The sequence below is a fragment of the Garra rufa genome, chromosome 13 (assembly GCF_049309525.1).
Source record: "Garra rufa chromosome 13, GarRuf1.0, whole genome shotgun sequence".
In the NCBI taxonomy this organism is placed as follows: Eukaryota; Metazoa; Chordata; class Actinopteri; order Cypriniformes; family Cyprinidae; genus Garra; species Garra rufa.
In genome coordinates, this window is record NC_133373.1 from 34,256,235 (window position 1) to 34,279,259 (window position 23,025).

At 35.7% G+C, this 23,025-nt stretch overlaps 3 protein-coding genes and 1 non-coding gene across 6 annotated transcripts in view; 2 read left to right on the plus strand and 2 right to left on the minus strand.

Moving 5' to 3' along the window:
• Nucleotides 1-6,324, minus strand: part of cad (carbamoyl-phosphate synthetase 2, aspartate transcarbamylase, and dihydroorotase) — a 31,626-nt gene extending 25,302 nt beyond the window's left edge. For 2 of the 3 annotated variants that reach the window (XM_073852868.1, XM_073852867.1), the window contains exons 1-8: nucleotides 5,935-6,323; nucleotides 4,712-4,851; nucleotides 4,450-4,579; nucleotides 4,198-4,340; nucleotides 3,966-4,107; nucleotides 3,689-3,860; nucleotides 221-406; nucleotides 17-126 (exon numbers count right to left, since the gene is read on the minus strand). In XM_073852868.1, coding sequence (XP_073708969.1) covers nucleotides 17-126; nucleotides 221-406; nucleotides 3,689-3,860; nucleotides 3,966-4,107; nucleotides 4,198-4,340; nucleotides 4,450-4,579; nucleotides 4,712-4,851; nucleotides 5,935-6,028 — 1,117 coding nt within the window. In that variant the 5' untranslated portion in view covers nucleotides 6,029-6,323. Of the gene's footprint in view, nucleotides 1-16; nucleotides 127-220; nucleotides 407-3,688; nucleotides 3,861-3,965; nucleotides 4,108-4,197; nucleotides 4,341-4,449; nucleotides 4,580-4,711; nucleotides 4,852-5,934 lie in introns of all 3 variants that reach the window. The other variant, XM_073852866.1, reaches the window with a different exon arrangement.
• A 2,352-nt stretch (nucleotides 6,325-8,676) lies between these two features.
• LOC141348488 (epidermal retinol dehydrogenase 2) lies at nucleotides 8,677-12,659 on the minus strand. Its single transcript, XM_073852781.1, has 6 exons — nucleotides 12,294-12,659; nucleotides 9,696-9,830; nucleotides 9,477-9,576; nucleotides 9,226-9,370; nucleotides 9,013-9,138; nucleotides 8,677-8,859 (listed from the first exon to the last, which is right to left on the minus strand). Exons 1-6 carry the CDS (start codon nucleotides 12,657-12,659, stop codon nucleotides 8,691-8,693), a joined length of 1,041 nt encoding a protein of 346 aa, XP_073708882.1. The 3' UTR covers nucleotides 8,677-8,690.
• A 957-nt stretch (nucleotides 12,660-13,616) lies between these two features.
• trnaa-ugc (transfer RNA alanine (anticodon UGC)) lies at nucleotides 13,617-13,688 on the plus strand. The gene has a single exon. It is a non-coding gene; the product is annotated as a tRNA-Ala (tRNA).
• A 177-nt stretch (nucleotides 13,689-13,865) lies between these two features.
• The window catches only part of ift172 (intraflagellar transport 172), a 37,780-nt gene continuing 28,620 nt past the window's right edge, over nucleotides 13,866-23,025 (plus strand). Inside the window, exons 1-14 of the mRNA XM_073852987.1 lie at nucleotides 13,866-14,011; nucleotides 14,249-14,392; nucleotides 14,520-14,632; nucleotides 15,885-15,924; nucleotides 16,008-16,073; nucleotides 16,169-16,248; nucleotides 17,250-17,337; nucleotides 17,432-17,646; nucleotides 18,170-18,293; nucleotides 18,562-18,657; nucleotides 19,586-19,747; nucleotides 20,195-20,248; nucleotides 20,415-20,518; nucleotides 22,043-22,128. Of these exons, the coding sequence (XP_073709088.1) occupies nucleotides 13,973-14,011; nucleotides 14,249-14,392; nucleotides 14,520-14,632; nucleotides 15,885-15,924; nucleotides 16,008-16,073; nucleotides 16,169-16,248; nucleotides 17,250-17,337; nucleotides 17,432-17,646; nucleotides 18,170-18,293; nucleotides 18,562-18,657; nucleotides 19,586-19,747; nucleotides 20,195-20,248; nucleotides 20,415-20,518; nucleotides 22,043-22,128 (1,411 nt within the window). The 5' untranslated portion in view covers nucleotides 13,866-13,972. The remainder of the gene's footprint in view (nucleotides 14,012-14,248; nucleotides 14,393-14,519; nucleotides 14,633-15,884; nucleotides 15,925-16,007; nucleotides 16,074-16,168; nucleotides 16,249-17,249; nucleotides 17,338-17,431; nucleotides 17,647-18,169; nucleotides 18,294-18,561; nucleotides 18,658-19,585; nucleotides 19,748-20,194; nucleotides 20,249-20,414; nucleotides 20,519-22,042; nucleotides 22,129-23,025) is intronic.

Sequence of the window (23,025 nt, forward strand, 5' to 3'; positions counted from 1 at the left end):
CGTGATAACAGATCACCTGATTTTCCAGCTTTGCCCTCTTTAGCATCTTTGACGGTTTCCAGAAACACATCAAAGAGACCAACAAGGTCTGTTGGACCAGCCATGTGTTCAGGATGAAACTGGACACTGAAAATGAGAAGAATACAGATATTAATTACCATCAACAGCTTATTACACCATTTATACCTAGTTATTACATCTATAAGGAAAAATGGTCAACCTGAAGAGTGGTTTGTGGTTGTGAACGATGCCTTCACTGGTTTGGTCATTGGCGTTGGTGAAGAGCACATCCCAGTCTTCTGGGAGTGTTTTGGGATCCACAGCGAACCCATGATTCTGAGAGGTGATGAAACAGCGATTTGTTCCTTTATGGATGCAGGGTTGGTTATGGCCACGATTACCATATCTGAAATACACAAGGACCATGAATGAAGTTGTGGATGTATGTCAAAGATGTTCACATCGTTCTTCAGTCAAAACAAATTAAGGTTTCTGAAAAAAAAACATTCTAAGATTTTTCTACATATAGTGGAATTCAATGGTGGCCAACGGGTTGAAGGCCCAAATTGCAGTTTTAAAGGGCTCTACACTATGCCATCTAAGGAAATAAGAGCTTTATCTAGAGAAATGATTGGTCATTTAAAAAAAAATAATAATTTCGTCTTGCACTAGCTCAACCCTTATGCCAGTGTTTCTCAACTGGTGGGTCGCGACCCACTTTTTTCAGTGGGTCGCGGAGTGTGTGGTCAAAAAAACAACAAAAGTTTAATTTTTAACTTATTTTGCTTATATCAGACTTTTATTTTGAAATGGGTGTGCGACAATACCGGACTTTTATTTTGAAATGCGCGCGCGACAACCGTACCGTTTGACATGTGAAATTTCATTTAATTATAGCAACAAATATGTCGAAGCGCAAGTACGACCCCGAATATGCTAAATGACAGCAATAAAATATTGTTTGTTTGTAAGTCTTGGTGATTTTCTGATGATTTATCGGTCACTACTTGTGTATGTTAACAAATAAATACAAATTAATTATAATTCCTAAAATTATATTATAGTTCCTAAAAATTTGGGTCGCGGCTTGATGACCATGTAAAAATGTGGGTCCCATGGCAAAACCAGTTGAGAACCACTGCCTTATGCAATCACTCACATGTGATGTAGCCAATCGTTTCGCTAGATAAGACCCTTATTCCTTGGCTGGGAATGTGTAGAGCCTTTTAAAGCTGCATTGAAACTGTTAGTTGGACCTTCATCCCGTTGGCCACCACTGAAGTCCACTATATGGAGAAAAATCCTGAAATGTGACCCTGGACCACAAAACCAGTCATAAGTGTAAATTTGTCGAAATTCAGATTCTTGAGTAAATAAGCTTTCCATTGATAGCTTTTGTTAACAATAATAGGACAATGTTTGTCTGAGATACAACTATTTGAAAACCTGGAATCTGAGGGTGCAAAAAAATCTAAATATTGAGAAAACTGCCTTAAAAGTTGTCCAAATGAAGTTCTTAGCAATGTACGGAGCCCCTTACGTCACCTGTAGAAGAAAAATAATTAATCCGTGGGGACGGTTTTGCAATTCGTTCCCTCAGTTTATAAACCGTACCCACAAATTCTTAAACCGTTCCCTCGGTTTAATAAATCGTGCCCACGGATTAACAAACCGTACCCACGAATTTCCAATCCGTGCGCTCAGATTTTGTAAACCGTACCCTCGGATTTTGAATCCGTACCGACAAATTCATAATCCGTGCGCACGCTTTAGCAATCCGTTCCCACGGGTTTTAAACTGTACTCACGGATTTGTGGCCCCGATCAGTAGAAACAGTAGTATAAGCTGTTTACGTCATAATACTTAAAATAGTAATTATTATTTTAATTTATAGGCTAAATAAATGAGTGCACAAATGTGTTTGTTCATTCTTAACATGTAGACTCATTTTGGCGATTTTATGATAATCTTTTCACTCAGAGTTAGATGCATGCTTCACTGTTAATGTAATTATTAAATATGTAATATATTACATTGCATTTAGTTTGAGAGCAAAGGAATGACAACATAACCTGTACATTATTTGTTTTGTATTGCTTTCTTCTCCTCTCCAAAACTCGTTTTTTTTTTATTCAGGCAATTTTATATTTTGAAAAATATTATTAAATAAAGCAAAGCCGTTTAAACAGCGCTCTTCACTTATTATTTTATTTTGGTACCATGCATGGTCCACACTTACAAAATATTCTTCTTTTTACATTCTTCTTTTTAGCGTTTATTTTACATTAATAACCAATGGGATAAAACAGGTGTGGTGTTTTAGCAGCTAATCTGTTAGTGATTAATATAAAATAAACGCTAAAAACTCTGTTTTGTCAGTGTTCCATGGTCTCATATAGCCTATGAGAAATAAAGTTTAATAAATGCAATACAATGCATTTGGCGGGGCCACAAATCCGTAAATACAGTTTAAAACCCGTGGGAACGGATTGCTAAAGCGTGCTCACAGATTATGAATTTGTGGGTACGGATGCAAAATCCGAGGGTACGGTTTACAAAATCTGAGCGCACGGATTGGAAATTCGTGGGTACGGTTTGTTAATCCGTGGGCACGATTTATTAAACCGAAGGAACAGTTTAAGAATTCGTGGGTACGGTTTATAAACTGAGGGAACGAATTGCAAAACCGTCCCCACGGATTAATTATTTTTCTTCTACAGGTGACGTAAGGGGCTCCGTAGCAATGCATATTACTAATCAAAAATAAAAAGTTTTATATATTTATGATCTTTACTTAATATGCTAATGATTTTTGGCATAAAAGGAAAATCGATCATTTTGACCCATACAATGTATTTTTGGCTATTGCTACAAATATACCCGTGCTACTTAAGACTGGTTTTGTGGTCCAGGGTCACAAATGTTTTCCTCAAAAACCTTGATTTCTTTTTGACTGAAGAAAGAAAGACATTAGCAATTTTGATGACATGTGGATGAGTAAATAATCAAGAAATTTTTATTCTGGAAGTGAACTAATCCTTTAAGATTCACTATAAGATACAATCCTTCACAGACATAAACCATGTCTGAATGAACCCACTGACCGTCCGTTTCTGAAGAAAGGCCTGTAGACTGGCATCTCAGCTGGCCTTGAGCACAAGCAAACAAAGCAACTATCCCAGGACTCTTACAAAAACATTAGCATGTATCCCAGGACCAGACTACACTATCCCAGCTCCTAATGAGACTGCTGAGCTCAGCAACTAGACTTCACACCATGCTGCTCCTACATGAAAACTGGAACAGCATGGGAAGGCAAAGGAATCAGCCGTTTGTTCCTCTGCCAACCCCTTAATCCACTGACCACAACGTGATGCAGTCTGGTTCAATTACACAGCAAAAAAATATTTTATGCTGTATCTTCATCTCGTTAAAAAAAAAAAAAAAAAAAAAAAAAAAAAAAAAAAAAAAAAAAAACACTACAAAAGTTAATTGTCCTTGAGATACAAAATTTTACAAAATATTAAGAATGTATCTTGAATATAAGACTTTATTAACCTCACTAAATTAATCATTTTCTAAAAGCAATTTTTAATAATATCTTTCTGTAGTTGCAACCACATTAATATTTTACTTTTACATGCACAGTCAGCATTTAGAAAATGGCAGAAATTGACAAATTGCTTACTTCATTTTGTATGTCTTTGCGCCAATGACCAAAGACAGCAGCTGATGGCCCAGACAAATCCCAAAGACAGGTTTAGGATTCTCCACACATGCCACCTTCCGTATATTCTCTACAGTCTCCTTACAGTACTCAGGATTGCCAGGACCATTGCTGATGAACAACCCATCAAAGTCTACAGAAACATAGAAGCACATGGCAATTACCATAAAACGGCAGACTACCATGCATCTTTAAATAGTAATGCATGTAATATGTGGGAAACAGTGCCATGGCTCACCGTTACTGTCTAGAGGATGATCCCAGGGGACAACTGTTACCCGGGCACCTCTCTGGCACAGGCAACGGATCTGGTTGTACTTGATGCCACAGTCTACGGCAGTGATTCTGACTGTGCCCTCTGGATTAAAAACTTTTGGTTCCTGTTGAATCAGACATAAATAACACAAGTAATAACCGCTAATTACACAACATTAATCACAAAATGTATTTGAGAACATCAAGATACTTACTTTCATGGAAACTTCTTTAATGAGATTCCGGTTGTCTGGATTGTCAAACGGAATGTCATTGGCTGAAGTTCCTTCCACCACCAGTTTCCCCAACATGGTTCCCTTTTCTCTGATCTTTTGGGTCAAGCTTCGAGTGTCAACCCCTGATTTTCACAGGAACAACATTGTTTTGAAAACCTAAACTAAATCACTTGCTTCACCTTGTAGAAATCAAAACTAACTCTTTGTAAAGAACAACTTGCACTGACTGACCTTCAAGTCCAGGGATGCCTTGCTCTCGGAGCCACTGATCCAGAGACTTGGCGGAGCTCCAGTGACTGGGATTCTCAGAGAGCTCCCCAACAATGAGAGCTGAAGCATGGATTTTGGAAGATTCAAACCACTAGACCACAAAAGAGAAGATTTAGAATAAACCAATCCAGTATTATTAGATCAATACCATGAGTTGGTTTTAAATGAATTATGAAATATTAAAAAGGCTACTGTATGCGACTAGAAGAAAGGGGAACAACACCTTGCTGAGTCCAAACTCTCCATCTTCATCTTCAGGAATACCATAATTGCCAATCAGCGGGTATGTGAGTGTTAGTATTTGAGACTTGTAAGAAGGATCTGTAAGAGCCTCTGGATAACCCACCATTCCTGTCTGGAAAACTGAGGACACACAATATATGTGAGACTTGACCACAAAACCAGTCTTAAGTAGCACAGTTATATTTGTAGCGATAGCTGACAATAAATTGTATGGGTCAAAATGATCGATTTTTCATTTATGCAAAAATCATTAGGATATTAAATAAAGATCATGTTCCATTAAGATATTTTGTAAAATTCCTACTCTAAATATATCAAAACCTAATTTATGAACAGTAATATGCATTGCTAAGAACTTTATTTAGACAACTTTAAAGGTAATTTTCTCAATATTTAATTTTTTTTGCACCAATCCATAATTTGAAATATTGTATTTCGGCCAAATATTGCTATCCTAACAAACCAGACATCAATGGAAAGTTTATTCATCTTTCAGATCATGTATAAATCTCAATTTCAAAAAAATTGCCCCTTATGACTGGTTTTGTGGGCCAGGGCCACATGTCAAAACTATTGGTACTGTACATCAGTACCTTATTTTTATATTATTATTTATTGATCTTTATCACTGATTCTCTACTTAAATGTAAGAAAATTCTCTTCTGACACATAAAAAAAATGTTCCTGAAAGTAAAACTTTGAGTCATCTAAACTAGGGTGTTTTTTTAAAACAGTAAAGAAAACATTTTATACACTTGCTGATGGTTTTTTGTATTTACAAATTTTATTTTAATTAATGGTGACCACAGAAATGCTTACTGGAGACATAAAACACGTATTTTAAATTATATGGCAAGACAAATTCATTTACTTTGGTCTAACAATTTACCACGCTAAACCACAAAATATACCCTTTTTTCATTTGTTGCGTCACTGAGACTAACATTAACCTAAAACTAACTCTGTATGGGATGTCAGGCATGTGTCTGTCACACATTCCATAGGAAGTGGCTACTAGCGAGTGTTCTCTTTTAAACGTTTAGCGGGAAATCATACACGTGTAACTTCCTGCGTATCAGTTACACATTTATTAGTCACGTTTTCCGGTTAGAAAAGATGACAAGTGTGTGATAAGGAGCAGTGGCAGAAAATAGGGCTGCGAGGGACACACAGTTCTAGTACATTTGCTTTGTTTTCACTTACCAACTTCACCAGACACTGAGGATACCGCACCGAACAGGCGGCCTTTGAATGTTGTCCCGTCCTCCAGTACTAAAGATGCCATTTTCAGCAGCATGACTGTTACTTTTAAACGCAAAAAGAATCTCAGCGATTATCTAGCGTCTAAAAGTATCTGAACCGAACTTGATAAACCGTTGAGCGTATGTTTTGTCTTTTCGCCGAAGTTCCCACGTGAAAACCACGCTGCTCAAGGTGATGTTCACCCGGATGCGGATTAAATATATGCGATATCAGATATCGGTATCTAGGCCAAATATCATGCTGTCCTGATGTAGAAGAAGCTCAATGGCCGATTTCGATGTTTTAAGTGGGTTAAAGCCAGACGAGCTCTGGTTAGTAAAAAATAAGTCCACGCTCTGCTCCAGTCACAGCAGCGTGGAGCCGTGCGCGTGAACTTCAGCTGGTTTTATACTAGCGTGCAAAACCACTACGCGTCACCACGTCAGAGAGGAGGGGGAAGAGGCCTGGTCTAGGCTTCATTCACAAAAATGCTTTATTTTTCATTTTCTTGACATTTTTGCTTAACAAATGAATAAGTGACAAAAATATCATGCATCTGGTGTATTTTAACCTGTATGTAAGTCTCACATAGGATACCCCACAAAAATATAGAAATTGTATTGTATATTATAACCACACTAGTGAAAATAAGAAAACAGGTATATAATTTAATAAATATAATGCCACCTCTAGATCTACTGGAATTCTCAGTTAAAAGAATTTTACCCAAAAATGTAAATTTGCTCAGCTTTAAAGATGTAGATGAGTTAGTTTCTTCATCTAAACAGATTTGGATTAGTTTAGTATTAAATCACTTTCTCACTAGTTAATCCTCTGCAGTGAATGGGTGCCGTCAGAATGCTGTCCAAACAGCTAAAAATCCACAAGTAATGTGGATAAAGTAAAGTGAAATGTGTTTGTAAGTAACAAATATTAAAACATTTTTAACTTTATACCATTGTTCCCGGCTAAAATTATGAGCGCTTTTTCTAGAAAAACAAAAACAAAAGTTGTCTTGTCTAAATCAGGAGAGAAATATTAACAGATAAAAACAATTCTAAACAATGTTGGTGGATTGCACATGCAACTTTTCACTTCACAAACCACTAATTGATGGACTGGAGTCATGTGGATTACTTGTTTATTGATGTTTTTATTATCTGTTTGGACTCATTCTGACGATAACCCATTCACTTCAGAGGATCCATTAGTAAGTGTGATGGAAATTTTAGTTTAATGGTCTTAGAACAAGTCAAAAGGGTATGTTCAATATAGATTTGTTCAGAAAAGTGCAGACTAAGGATGCCCAGATCAAAGACCATTTATCTATGATTAAAGAATCTATACTTACCCAAAAAAAGTGCTTAAAACAGTAGAACTAAGTCATATGGCAAACCAATGACCAGATTAGTATAACCAATTACAGTGAAGAAAACTTGAGTGGTATTGATTTTTACTCAACTACAAGGTATAAATGTACACGTATCTTTCTGTTCAGGAAGTCTCTCTTGGTTGTTGTGACCAGTGGGCTAAATAAATAAACTTTCATTCATGCAAAGAGCAACTTTGGAGTGGTGTTTGGTATATATTGTGCAGCTGAGGTATATATAGGTACTAAAGATTCTGCGCTCAGAAAGACCACCGCAAAGACATTGATAGTGTTGGAAGACTATAGAGCTGTCATCAGGCTGAGGCTGTTATACTCGCAGTTAGTATTAAAGATCCTGTGCCATCACCATACTTTAGGAAAGTATGTATTGTATTGTATTGTATTGTATTGTATTATAAGTATTCAGGGACTTAGCTTGAGATACTGTAATTATTATATTAACTGGTAGTTGTTTGAATTGTTGGTGGTGAAGTTAGATTGATATTGGGAATTTCCACAACAAGAGCAAGTGTAATGCTAAATTTCTCTAAATCTGTTTCAATGAGGAAACAAACTCATCTTGGATGGCCTAAACTTGGATAGAGTAATTTTGGGGCATTCCTTCAAACTGAGCAAAAATTAATATATTATAGACTATGTAATATGTACAGTTGAAGTCAAAAGTTTACATACACCTTGCAGAATCTGCAAAAATGTTAATTATTTGACCTAAATAAGAGGGATCATACAAATTTTTTTATTTAGTACTGACCTGAATAAGATATTTCACATAAAAGAGAAGAGAAAATAATAGTTGAATTTATAAAGATTACCCCGTTCTAAAGTTTATATACACTTGATTCTTAATACTTTGTTTTTAGGTAAATAATACACAGCTGGTTTTTTTTTCTTTTTTTGTTTCAAACGCTCACTGATAATTCAGAAAGAAAACATGATGCATTAAGATCCAGGGGGTGAAAACTTTTGAACAGAATGAAGATGTGTATATTTTTCTTATTTTGCCTAAATATCATATTTTTCATTATGTGAAATATCTTATTCAGGTCAGTAGGCCTACTAAATAAAAAATAATATGCATTTTGTATGATCCCTCTTATTTTGGTAAAATCATTTTTTTAAACAACATTTTGCAGATTCTGCAAGGTGTATGTCAACATTTGACTTCAACGGTACGTATTAAACAAAAATGAGAATATTTTGAACTTGCTATTGAATTTGAGAAGACAAATGAGGCCCAGAAAAAAAGAATTTATTCACAGTTATGTAATCATTTCACACTGATATTACTCATTCATTTAAGCCCACATGTGATTTACACTGTTTTTTTCTAGTTGTAATAGATAAGAGTGGTTTGTGGATCACTCTCACTGTCATTTCGTTGACGTTGAGGCTTTCTGTAGCTGATGATGGGTACAGGAACCCCTCTGAAGTGATCCATCAGATCCATCCCACCAATAAAGTTAACAAAGATGATGCCAAGTTTGGCAGGCATAAGACTGCAAGAACGGGTTAATATTTGTGGATAAAATTAGATATCGTCTATCATTTTTGTGCAATACTGAAACTATTGAGATTTATAAAATGTAATACAATTAATTATTTAATCAAGATAAATAAACTGAATTTAAATCTAAAATAACAAGCATTACCTCTTAAGTGCCATCAAGAAATGTAGACTTGAGGGTAACATCAAATACACCTTCTCCCGTAGTATTGCATCCACAATCTGTTTTGCTGCATATCTCTGATCCAAGATTGGAAGAAAGGACGGTCTCCTTAGCAAAGATAGAATGTCAGTGTTACTGCATGACCAAAAGCACACATCTCTACTCAGATTTCTTATGGAAACTGTATTGACTTACTTTGTTTGACATCCCCTAAACATTTTTGTATTTATTAGATAAGGACACACTATTGTTGTTTTGATTCCTTCCTTTTTAAGGACAAGCAGCTCCAGTGCAATAGATTCTGCGAAGCTCACCGCTGCAGACTTGCTTGCACAATAGTCTGTGGATAAAACGTGTTAGCAATCCTTATCAATTTTTTTAATTGCATCTTAAATTTTTTAAACATTCATGATTACTGTTACACAAAAGTCGCTCTGTAAATGTACCTGCAAGGCCATTCATTGCAAACAACCCTCCATGAGATGCCACACAGACCAGATGCCCATGGTTTCGTTGCAACATAGCTGGGAGGAACGCCTTGTAAGTCTGTGAATTCACATATCGGGAAGCTTTTGAGATAATAATGAGCTCAGTGTTCCCATAACATAAAAACAGAGGTATAAGGAATGTACACTATGAAGAAAACACTGAATTGTTTTCCTTACCCAGAAATGAGCAGCAACATTGACCCTTAGTGTTCTATCCACCAGACTGTCAGGGGCTTCAATGAAAGTGTATTTCCCAGTTACTATGCCCGCGTTATTCACCAAGATTGACACATCTCCAACCTGCCTTCTAACCTGTTGAAATGTTTTAACTACATGAAAATGTCTGAAAGTGCACCTTCATCCTCACCCCCTCATATATAATATGAAATAGCAAAAATGAAAAGTTGAGGTCAAAAGTTTACACACCTTGAAGAATCTGCAAAATATTAATCAAAGACGTTTACATATAGTTCACAAGAGAAAATAATAGTTACATTTATAAAAATGACCCCATTCAAAAGTTTACATAAAATTGATTCTTAAAGGGGCTATATGCAACTTTTTCCCCAAAATAAACGTAACAATAGCCTTTTTTGACCATTTATGACTCAAACATCTCCTGATGAGCATACTGACACCTTGTCAGCTCACAGTGGGTGCACCTATAAGCCTGTATCCTATTTTCCTATTTTCTGTCGGATCGTTTTTTTCGCTCGCTGTCTGCGGATGTGACGTCAAGCGCGTTCATGTTAAACGTTTCAGATCACACTGCCACCACCGCTAGTCAGCAATTAGCCTACACTCACAAGCAGTGCAATGGATTGTGTGAATACACAGAAGAAACCCAGGACAACTCTGACACCAACAGTAACTCCACAGAAGACTAAAAAAGTTAAACCCCTGACAAGTGCCCGAAAAAGATCGAAGATTGACCGGCGCCGAGCAAGGATTAGAGTGAACATCGGCTTCGCATTTGAGCCTTGGAGGGAACTCAGATCTGTGTCATTTTGTGACACGTTATCTTCATTTTATGTTAAGATTTATAAAACACTCACACTATTCTAAACAAACACTGAAATATACAAACACTATTACTATATAACTCCGAAGCACTACTGTATATTGCAAACAAACTTAGTTTCTCCAACAATATATGTATTTGAGTGTTCTTACCTCTGTAAACATAATGTTGACTTCTTTGCAGCAGATGACTTGTGAAGTGTGTAAGTACAAACGCGCGCTGCGAGAGCCAGCAGAAAGGAAGAGCAGTTCTGTTTTTTGGCCACAGGTGTCAGTCGCGAGTTTAAATTTCAGAAAATTGCATATTTAGCCCCTTTAATTTTTGTCTATTTGAAGCCTATCCAACAATAGCCGCTTTTCCACTATCGGGCCGAACCGTTCTTATAACGGTCGGGTACGGTTCCAGTTGTGTTTCCACCTGAGCCTGGTTCGGCACGGAATGATTACAAACCGTTCTCGGCCCGGAATTCTAGACAGCCGGGCTAGTAAAATGCGTGTGCATGAAGTTGCCTGGCTAACGTTACCAGTTTCTCTATGGCTAAGCGGAAGCGCAGTAAACAGATACAGTAAATATAAATACAAATGGCTGAGACACTTTGGTCTGTGGATGAAACATTTGCTCTAATATTGATATTTGGGCAGAAAGAAAAATTCAACAACAGCTGGAGGGTGCAAAGAGAAACGAAAAAGTGTTTTAATTTATAGCGCAGTGTCTTGCAGAGAAGGGCATTAAGAAAAGTTCAAAACAGTGCCGGGAAAAAATAAAAAAACTCAAACATACATATTGCGTCCAAAAGGACAGCAGAAGCGGGGCTGCCTACTCTTGCGTTACCAAGGCAACGACTGACGCATTTGTATTTACATTCCAAAGAGTTCCGTTATCTGCACCACAGTGGAAAATCAAACCATATCCGTGCTGACTGGCCCGGATCGGCACGGAACAGAACGGTTACGCATTGAGAACGGTTCGGCACGATAGTGGAAAAGCGGCTAAGGACTATGATTTTGAGATCCATCTTTTCACGCTGAGGACAACTGAGGGACTCATATGCAACTATTACATAAGGTTCAAACGCTCACTGATGCATTAAGAGCCAGGGGTGTAAACCTTATTTAGTACTGCCCTTTAGAAGCTACAGAAGATACTTACATGTTTCCCGGAAGACAAAATAAGTTAAATTTACCCTGATCTTCAATTTAAGTTTTGAATTCAAAAGCCCTGGGTCTCAATGTATTGTGTTTCCTTCTGAAGCATCAGTGAGGGTTTGAACCTTCTGTAATAGTTGCATATTTGTCTCTCAGTTGTCCTCAGTGTGAAAAGATGGGTCTCAAAATCATGCAGTCGTTGCTGGAAAGGGTTCAAATACACAAAAATGCTGAGAAACCAAAGTATTTGTGGGACCTGAAGGATTTTTTTCTGAAGAACAACAGGCAGTTTAACTGTTCAGGACAAACAAGGGACTCATGAACAACTATCACCAAAAAACAAACAAAAAAAAAACACAGCTTTGGATCATTCAGGTAACAGCAAAGTATTAAGAATCAAGGGGATGTAAACTTTTGAACGGAGTAATTTTTATAAATTCAACTATTATTTTCTCTTGTGACCTATATTGAAAAAACATCTTTTACCTGAAATATCTTATTCTATATAATTACCATTTCACAGCAGATTCTTCAAGGTGTATGTAAACTTTTGACTTCAACTGTATAAAGTGCTGGCAATTATTTATTTATTAATTATGAATTATTTACCATTTCAGCAACTTTGTAGACCTCACTTCTTCTGCTGCAGTCACATGTATAGGCATACACACGCACATCCAGTACTTGCTTTAATTCTTTGGCTGTCTTGTCCAGTGCCTCCGAGTTGATATCCCATAAGACTAATGTTGCTCCATGGTGGCCAAGTTCTTTGGCAATCAGTTTTCCAATCCCATTTGCAGCTCCAGTCACCAAGACTATCTCTCCCTCAACATCTTTCTTGCAATGTGGAATAAAGAGTCGAACAAAGGCTTCAAAAAAGTAAAAGACGGCTCCAAGAATGAGCTCAAGAAATTCTTTTATGAACCAGAGGTTGTGCAGTACCCTCTCTAAACTCTGTATAACCTGGTTATGCATGTCTCTGGTCTGGTAAGCACAGCAACTAATTATTCCTTGTTCATCTGTGTTTTCACATAGCGGTTTTGGTGGTTCTTCTTCTCAGGTACAGCTTGTTCTAGCGGTTCTGTATGTATCATATCCAGCATCTGTTAGTTTCCAGTCACAATGGTGTTGGTCTGACCTGTCACCTAGAGTATGTTAGTGTAGTTAATTTTAGATGTTGCTTTTGCAGCATGTGGCCACAGTTTGATGTCATCATGATGCTACTGGAGGGGGTTCAATCTTCAACTGGCTGGCAGGAGCCGCCACTGGCAGGTCATGTGACCTGTCAGTGGCTGGTGGCAGCTGCCACCAGCCACTGACAGGTCACATGACCTGCCAGTGGCGGCTCCTGCCAGCCAGTTGAAGATTGAACCCCTACTGGGGTTGCTATTATGAGAAATTATTTGTGTAATTATTAAATGTCTGTATTAAAACCTATGGTGGTATTTGTGTTATACTTTATTAATAAGCCTTACGAAAATGAACCAAGGTTTTATTATAGTAAAAGTGTATTAACCATGATTTTTGGTGGATTGATTACTGGTTACCAGTGTTTTATTACAAGTACCATGGTTAAGCTATCTAAATGGGGACATTACATAGACTTCTATTGTTTTTTACATACAGATAGTTATACATTTTCAAACCTAAACCTATCCCTACCCATCAGAAAACTTTCAGCATTTTTACAAGTTCAAAAAAAATTGTTTATTTTATTAGCAGTTTTAGAAATGAGAACATCCCCAAAGGTAGGTTTTTTGGCGATTTTGTCAAGTTTTGCTCACTTTTGGGTACAAATTTGTCTTGAAAATATGGTTAAGTAGGTAAACGCACACACGTATGTGTATATACGCACAGAAAATAATAAATTGACGACGCCATATATTGTAGTGTATCTTTAAATATTCCTCTAATAGGTCAAAAGAACAGGAAGGGGATGTAGCTCAGTGGTAGAGCGCATGCTTTGCATGTATGAGGCCCCGGGTTCAATCCCCGGCATCTCCAGAAACATTTTCATTTTATTTATCGTAACATATTCTTATTAAACACTGGTATCATACAGTGTTTTTTAAAAATAACATTTTTGAAAAAAGAACGCCAATAAACAATTCCAACACGTCTTGTGTTGTTCTACGGAACGACGTCATACGTTCTTTCCTTGGCGACGGTAACCAGGGAGAAAGCTATGTTTACCAAAATGTCTGCAGCCTGACAACTATTACCCATAACATGGATATATCAAGAAACACGTCCGTATAACTCCGCCGTATCTTTTATAAACGTGAAGCATGCAGCTAAAATATCTCAAGACTCTTCTAACTCCTCAGGTAAATATATTTACCACGTTATTTAGCGACGATAGCTAACTAACGTTAGCTCTTGGCAATCCGCTATCTCTAGGCATGATAACGCTTCTTAGCTTAGCAACACTAGGATGCTTATGTACCTTGCCAGATTTCAGTTTATGCATTTACAAAACCGTAGAAGTTATATTTCGAATGTTACTTAAATCTCTGCAAGCGACTGCATTCAGCATTGTGTTATCTGTAATGTCTTTTCTTTAGGATGGAGCTGCTAAAGTCACCTGTATGGCTTGGGCTCCTAATAATGCAAAGTTTGCAGTGTGTACTATTGATAGAGTGGTTATACTGTATGATGAGCAAGGAGAGAAACGAGACAGATTTACTACAAAGCCTGCAGACCCCAAAGTAAGTTATCAGTAAATAATTGAATATTCAAAATAAATGTTGTATTCCGTAAATGCTATATTTAATTTATTAAAATGACAGGAAAAGGTCTTCCAGTGTTAAGTTATGACTTTGTAATTTGTTACAGTATGGAAAGAAAACTTACGTGGTCAAGTCCATGGCATTTTCACCAGATTCAACCAAGATAGCAGTTGGTCAAACAGACAACATCATATTTGTTTACAAAATTGGGGAGGAGTGGTAAGTATCTCAGAATACTTATAGGTGAAGTCAAAAGTTTACATTCACCTTGCAGAATCTGCTAAATGTTCATTATTTTACCAAAATAACAGGGATCATACGAAATGCATGTTAATTTTTTATTTAGTACTGACCTGAATAAGATATTTAACATGAAAGACATTTAAATATAGTCCACAAAAGAAAGTAATAGATGAATTTATAAAAATGACCCCATTCAAAAGTTTACATATGCTTGATTCTTATACTGTGTTGTTATCTGAATGATCCGCAGCTGTTTTTTGTTTAGTGATAGTTGTTCATGAGTCCTTTGTTTGTCCTGAACAGTTAAACTGCCTGCTGTTTAACTTACCAAAAATCCTCCAGGTCCCACAAATTCTTTTGTTTTTCAGCATTTTTGTGTATTTGAACTCTTTCCAAAAATGACTGTATGATTTTGAGATGCATCTTTTCACACTGAGGACAACTGAGGGACTCATCTGCAACTATTACAGAACAGAACTATTACAACTATTCACACGCTCACTGATGCTCTAGTCTAGAAGGAAACATGATGCATTAAGAGCCTTTTTGAATTTGAAGATTAGGGTAAATTTAATTTTTGTCTTGTGTGAAATGTAAATATCTTCTGAAGGAAAAAAGTTATATTTAAGCAAAGTAAGCAATTCAATCTGTTCAAAAGTTTACACCCCTGGCTCTTGAACATCAGTGAGCATTTGAATCTTCTGTAATAGTTGCATATGAGTCCCTCAGTTGTCCTCAGTGTGAAAAGATGGATCTCAAAAACATACAGTCATTGTTAGAAAGGGTTCAAATACACAAAAATGCTGAAAAACCAAAGAATTTGTGGGGTCTGAAGGATTTTTCTGAAGAACAGCAGGCTGTTTAACTGTTTAGGACAATCAAGGGACTCATGAACGGCTATCACAAAAAACAGAGCGGTGGGTCATTCAGGTAAAGCAAAGTATTAAGAATCAAGTGTATGTAAACTTTTGGACAGTGTCATTCTTATAATTCAACTATTAGTTTCTCTTGTGGACTATATGTAAACATATTTTATGTGAAATGTCATATTCAGGTCAGTACTAAATAAAAAATAACATGCATTTTGTATGATCCCTCTTATTTTAATAAAATAATAAACTTTTTGCAGATTCTGCAAGGTGTTTGTAAACTTTTGACTTCAACTGTACATACAACCATAATATTATTGTGTTTTTTTTTTATTCTAATATGATGTTTTATGTCCCAGGGGAGATAAAAAGGTTATTTGCAACAAGTTTATTCAAACTGTAAGTATTTGATGATAAATATAATACATCATTAGGCAGAAGTGGCATACATTTTGTGCATTAACTGATTTTTTGTTCTATAGAGTGCTGTAACAGGTCTGGTTTGGCCGTCAGAGCATGCAATAATATTTGGACTAGCAGAGGGAAAAGTAAGTGTAGCACATTTTCTCTGCTTTAAACCTTAAACAGAATTTTCTGTTTAGTGAGTGTTCATTTTGTGAGCGTTTTTTTATGTGAAATGCAGGTTCGACAAGCCAATACAAAAACAAGCAAGTCCTCCACGATTTATGGAACAGATTCTCATGTTGTCTCACTAACGACAAAGTATGTATTTAAAATCCTATGATGCTTGCTTTTTTCCAAACACCTTTTTCTGGTTTGTTTGTGGTGTTATTTTAGTATTATTTATGTACCATTATAGGATTTATTCATATTGTGAATTAGATTTTTATTTTTGTATTTTTTAAATTTTAGTAATTGTGTTATGTGCTTTTATCATTTTTTATTAGTTTTTAGATATTTATATTTAGACTAATTGTTTTGTTATTGTTATGTATATTTTTATATAGCTACACTACCAGTCAAAGTTTTTTAACAGTAAGATTTTTACTGTTTTTTACAGATGTCTCTTCCGCTCACCAAGCCTGAATTTATTTGATCTAAAGTACAGCAAAAACAGTAACATTTTTAAATAATTTTACTATTTAAAATAACTATTTTCTATTTGAATATATTTTAAAATGTATTTTATTCCTGTGATTTTAAATTTTTAGCATCATTACTTCAGTCACATGATCCTTCAGAAATCATTCTAATATTCTGATTTACTGCTCAAAAACATGTATTGTTATTATTATTATTATTATTATGTTGAAAACAGCTGAGTAGATTTTTTTCAGATTTCTTTGATGAACAGAAAGTTCAGAAAAATAGCTTTTTCAACTGTTTTAAATATTGATAATAATAATACTAAAAAATATGTTTGAACAGCAAATCAGCACATTAGAATGATTTCTGAAGGATCATGTGACACTGAAGACTGGAGTAATGATGCTGACAATTTAGCACAGGAATAAATTACATTTTAAAATATATTGAAATAGCAAGCAGTTATTTTAAATAGTAACAATGTTTCACAATATTACTGCTTTTCCACTATTTTGGATTAAATAAATTTAGGCTGGGTGAGCAGAAGAGAATTCTTTAAAAAACATGAAAAATCGTACTGTTCAAAAAATGTTGACTGGTAGAGTATAATTTATTTTTATTTCAGTTTTAGTAGTTTTAGTATAAGACCATTTATCTCCCTTGGTCCATTTTCCCAGTGTCACAGGGAAGGGAATCCTCTCAGGTCATGCAGATGGAACGGTCGTTCGGTACTTCTTTGATGATGAAGGATCTGGAGAATCTCAGGTAATGTATTTATAACACAACATTCATATGCTAATTAAAATATTAAATCTGCATGACTGATTAATTAATATATATTTACTCTGATTGTTAAAAGGGCAAACTGTTGACTCATGCATGCCCACCGTATGCTCTGGCATGGGGCACCAACAGCATAATTGTGGCTGGATGCGATAAGAAGATTGTGGCCTATGGAAGGGAGGGCCACATACTTCAGACATTCGACTACAGCCGAGATCGCTCCGAAAAGGAATTTACAGCGGCAGCATCTAGCCCCAGTGGCCAGTCCATAGTCGTAGGAAGCTATGACAGGTGAGAGAGCTGTTTGAATACATTAAATGCAGAACAAGAACATTCTGCCAATGTCATGATGTACACTACCAGTCAAAAGTTTTTGGACAGGAAGATTTTAATTACCAAAGTACAGCAAAAACAGTAAAGTTTTGAAATATTTTTACTATTTAAAATAACTGTTTTCTATTAGATTATATTTTAAAATGTTATTAATACCTGTGATTTCAAAGCTGAATTATTAGCATTACATCAGCATATTAGAATGATTTCTAAAGGATCATGAGACACTGAAGACTGGAGTAATGGTGCTGAAAATGTAGCTTTGATCACAGGAATAAATTACATTTTAATATGTATTCAAATAGAAAGCATTTATTTTAGATGGTAAAAATATTTCACAATAGCACTGCTTTTGCTGTATTTTGGATCAAATGAATGCAGGCGTGGTAATCAAAAAAGACTTCTTTAAAAAACATAAATTCTACTGTCCAAAAACTTTTGGCTGGTGGTGTATCTCTTATAATAAATTGTTTTTCTTTAGGTTGCGAGTTTTCAGTTGGAGTCCTCGAAAAGGCACCTGGGATGAATCTTCTCCCAAAGAGATTCCAAACCTATACACCGTCACAGCTCTGTCCTGGAAGAAAGATGGCTCTCGGCTTTCTGTGGTCAGTCAGAATGGCAAATTTCATAAAGATTTAAAAACTTTATTCTTTATTCTGTCTATATATTTTTTTCTCTTGCCACACTAATCCTGAGAATATACTAAGTCCTGCACATATACTTCTGCTCATACATTTGTCAGGAAAATGTTTACAAGTTGGTAAGATATAAGTGGCATCAGAAAAACAAAAGAAACAGTTCAGTGATGTTAATGTGTGGATTTGCTACTTGGTACAACTGGAGACAACTGATAATTACATCTTTAAATTGCAGGGCACACTTTGTGGAGGAGTCGAGTTGTTTGACTGCTGTCTTCGGAGAAGTATTTACAAGAACAAATTTGAGATGACATACGTTGGACTAAGTCAAGTGAGCAATCCTTCTTGATATTTACAGTGGTGGCCAAAATTATTAGAACACTAGCATTTCCACCATCTAAAAATGATTTTAAGTCAGTTATTTCTATCTTTTGCTGTAGTATCAGTGTGAAATATCAGTTTATATTTCCAAACATTCATTTTGCCATTAATTGTAATAATCCAGTGAGATTTTTGTTTGCACAAGGAGTCTGACAACAGCCATTGCTCCACACAGAGAGATCTGATCTCATCATCATCCAGTCTGTCTGGAATGACATGAAAAAAAAAAAGAACAAACTGAGACTAAATCCAAAAGAACTGTGGCAACGTCTCCAAGATGCTTCAAGAAACCTACCTGCAAAGCTACCTGAAAAACTCTGTACAAGTGCACTTAGGGCAAAAGCTGCTTTAAACGCAAAGGATGGTCACATCAAATGTTGATTTAATTTAGTTAATAGAAGTTAGTTGATAAGGAAAATCTGTTTATTACATTATTTTTGACAGCATCCATTTTACGGCATTTTTACCCAAGTGCCTAAAACTTTTAACAGTACTGTAGCTTTGCAGGTAGGTCTCTTGAAGCATCTTGGAGACGTTGCCACTGTTCTTTTGGATTTAGTCTGTCCAAGTTTTTTCTGTTTCTTCATGTCATTCCAGACAGACTGGATGATGATGAGATGAGATCTCTGTGTGGAGTACTTGCTGTTGTCAGACTCCTTGTGCAAACAAAAATCTCACTGGATTATTACAATTAATGGCAAAATGAATGTTTGGAAATGTAAACTGATATAGAAAAGATAGAAATAACTGACTTAAAACCATTTTAGCTGCTGAAAAAACTATTAGTCACATTTTAATTCATTTTAGCAGTGACTCTTATTTTGAAAATTCTTATGCAAACTGGATGTTCTAAAACTTAGTTTCTTAAACCCTCCCAGGTGATTGTGAAGAATCTGTCCACTGGCACACGAGTGGTACTGAAATCTCAGTATGGATATGAGATAGATGAGGTGAAAGTTATGGGCAAGGATCGATATCTTGTGGCTCACACCTCTGACACACTGCTACTGGGAGACCTTGTATCCAACAAATTAAGTGAGGTAGGATGTAGAGTTTGGACTTGTTTGATTATTTACAGTTGCTTTGTTTCTTTTATGTAGTTTTCTTAGAATATGTGTACTATTCCTAATCATTCCTTCTGTATTAAAGTCTCTGTTTAGATTAAACAGTCTGTATTAAATCTGTTTCTGGACAAGTTTTCTCATATTGTAACAGAGTCAATGCCTCCATTGGGTGGACCAAGGTTTAAAATGTCTAATTAAAAGTTCAAGGGCTGTCATGGTTCACTGTGTTAATCCATGTTTAATTGAGTTTCCAAAGTGCTCTTATGGGAGTTGGAAGAAAGTTCAGTGTGACAAACAGGATAATAGTGAAGGGCCTTGGCTGCGGTGTCTGTCTGCCTCTGCTTTTTTCTGTGTAATGTAGTGGAAAGCAAAAGTTGATGACCATGTTGTACTTCAGTAAACAACATCTCTCTCCCATTACAGGTGGCGTGGCAGGGGTCCGGGGGAAATGAAAAGTTTTTCTTTGAAAATGAAACGGTACAGTGTTTTTTTTTTATTGTGTTATGGTGTGTTATTAAGATGCCTTAGTCGTTTACCAGAATGGTGCAAAGGGAAAACGACTGGGTTTAATGATTCATGCAGTCCTAGCTGATATAATTAAAGTCATTGCTGTCTAATTGTAAATTGCTATATTTCTGGGTAGGTGTGCATGATTTTCAACGCTGGAGAGCTGGCTCTGGTGGAATACGGAAGCAATGAAATCCTGGGATCTGTTCGGACAGAGTTTATGAACCCACACCTCATCAGGTCTGCTGTTTTGCAAACACTTTAGAAAGCAAAAGCTATTTTAAAAGCCAAAGCAAAGTAAATTTAAAATAATGTACTTTGTTACTACATTTGTTTTTATAATTATTATTCAAATAATAATCTTTGCCTTTGGCATGACTTTTCCTATTTAAAATGTTGCATAATATTATAAATTATATATTGGAAAAGAAATATATACACTATCAGTCAAAAGTTATTGAACAGTAAGATTTTTGTAAAAGATGTTTTTTAAAGAAGTCTCTTCTGCTCAACAAGCCTGCATTTTTTTTGATCAAAGTACAGCAAAAACAGTAAAATTCTGAAATATTTGTACTATTTTAAAGAGTTATTTTCTATTTGAATATATTTTAAAATGTAATTTATTCCTGTGATTTTTTTTAAAGCTCAATTATTTTTAGCATCATTACTCTAGTCACACAATCCTCTAGAAATCATTGTAATATTCTGATTTGCTGCTCAAAAAACATTTATTATTATTATATATGTTGAAAACAGCTGAGTAGTGTTTTTGTTCAGGTTTCTTTGATGAATAGATAGTTTAGAAGCATTTATCTAAAATAGAAATCTTTTGTAACATTTATAAATTAATTAGAATCACTTTTGATCAATTTAAAATCTAATAATCCATATCAAAATTAAGTAATTATTAATTTCTATAATTTCTTTCTTAAAAAAAATTATACTGACTCCAAGTTTTTGGAAGTAGTGTATAATGTTACAAAAGCTTTTTATTTCAGATAAATGATAATCTTTCGATCTTTCTATTCATCAAAGAATCCTGAAAAAATTTACTCAACTGTTTTAACTATTGATGATGAGAATAATAATAATAAATAATGTTTCTTGAACAGCAAATCAGCTATTAGAATGATTTTTGATGGATCATGTCACACTGAAGACTGGAATAATAATGCTGAAAATTTAGCTTCGATCACAAAAATAAATTACATTTTAAAATATATTCAGATAGAAAGCAGTTATTTTAAATAGTAAAATTATTTCACATTATTACTGCTTTTGTTGTATTTTGTATCAAATAAATGCAGGCTTGGTGAGCAGAAGAGACTTCCTTAAAAAAACATTAAAAATCTTACTGTACAAAAACTTTAGACTGGTAGTGTGTTTGTGGGTATATATATTATTATATTATAACATGCAATATAATAATATATATTATTCATAATTATATATATTTAGTACATAATCTACTAATAATTATATTTAATAATATATTACAAATATGGATTAAAAAACATTAAAAAGTCAAACCTAATACTGACCACTAGATGGCATAATTTACCTTCGATTTCCCAGTTGTCCTGGTGCTGTCATTCTGGCTGGCTCTTAGTGAGCAGACCTAGTCATCACAAATCAGCATTCATGTATAAAGCCTGTCAGGTGCTGTCAGAATGCGGTGCTTGGTTCCTCTTGATGGAGCACTGACAGGTCCCTCAGCACCCACAGGAAGTGTTTATTCCTCGGTTTGTGTGTTTGTGTTTGCAGCGTGCGTCTGAATGAGAGAAGGCAGAGGGGAGTGGAGGACAACAAAAAGTTGGCCTACCTGATAGACATAAAAACCATTGCTATCGGTGAGTTATTGCCCAGGATATGATCTCTTTATTATTTGCAACATTTTTAAAGTTTGATTAATCACGTTTGCACATCCTGCGTGATTCAAATATTTGAGACATTTAGCCAATTGATTGAATGCAAAAATGCACTAAATTATTTAGAATTATAGCTCACAAAGAAGTCTCAGGCTGTTGTCATCAACAGCCTAATGAAACAACGTCATCTGTGGTATTGATTACATAATCATCTGTTTCCGCTCTAAATGGGACACCTTCTCCATATGACCTGTTATTTGATTCCAAGGGGAGAGGATCATTTGAGGGACAGTAGGAAGGTGTGTTGACGTTGAGTCGGTTCGGACGTTACCTTTTAATTAGACCGCGGCCCTGCTGCGTTCACCAACTACCGCCAGCCATCTGCCAGGGTTCTGACCACTTCCTGTGCTAATTAAGTCCTGGCATGCTCCCTCTGTCCTGCTTGCCTTGTTTCTTCTTCAGGTGGTGAAAATGAGAAACAACTTTCATCCAATTTATTTTCCTCTGACAGACAGCAGAGTGCTTTTCCCCCTCACTGATCCATGTGCTTAAAACCTGTTCAGAAAGTGCAAATTGGAAAGTGTTTTTCCTCTCCTTCTCCCCCCCTCGGCCTCCTCCATAAGTGATGCTTCCCATCAGAATGGTTATTTGTGAACAAAGAGCCAGAAATGCAGGGAAGCGTCACAGAACGTGATTCATGAAAGACTCATTGATTTGTTTTTGTTAGGGCACGGATGTTCGGGGTCTGTATGAAAGGCATTGCCTCCCTTTTTGCTGCATGTCTTTGAGTATGAGTGTGTGTACGTTCGTGGCAGCTATCTCCACATTTTTATCATTCTGGTTATTATAAAATTCTTCTTTTTTCACAAAAAAAATAAA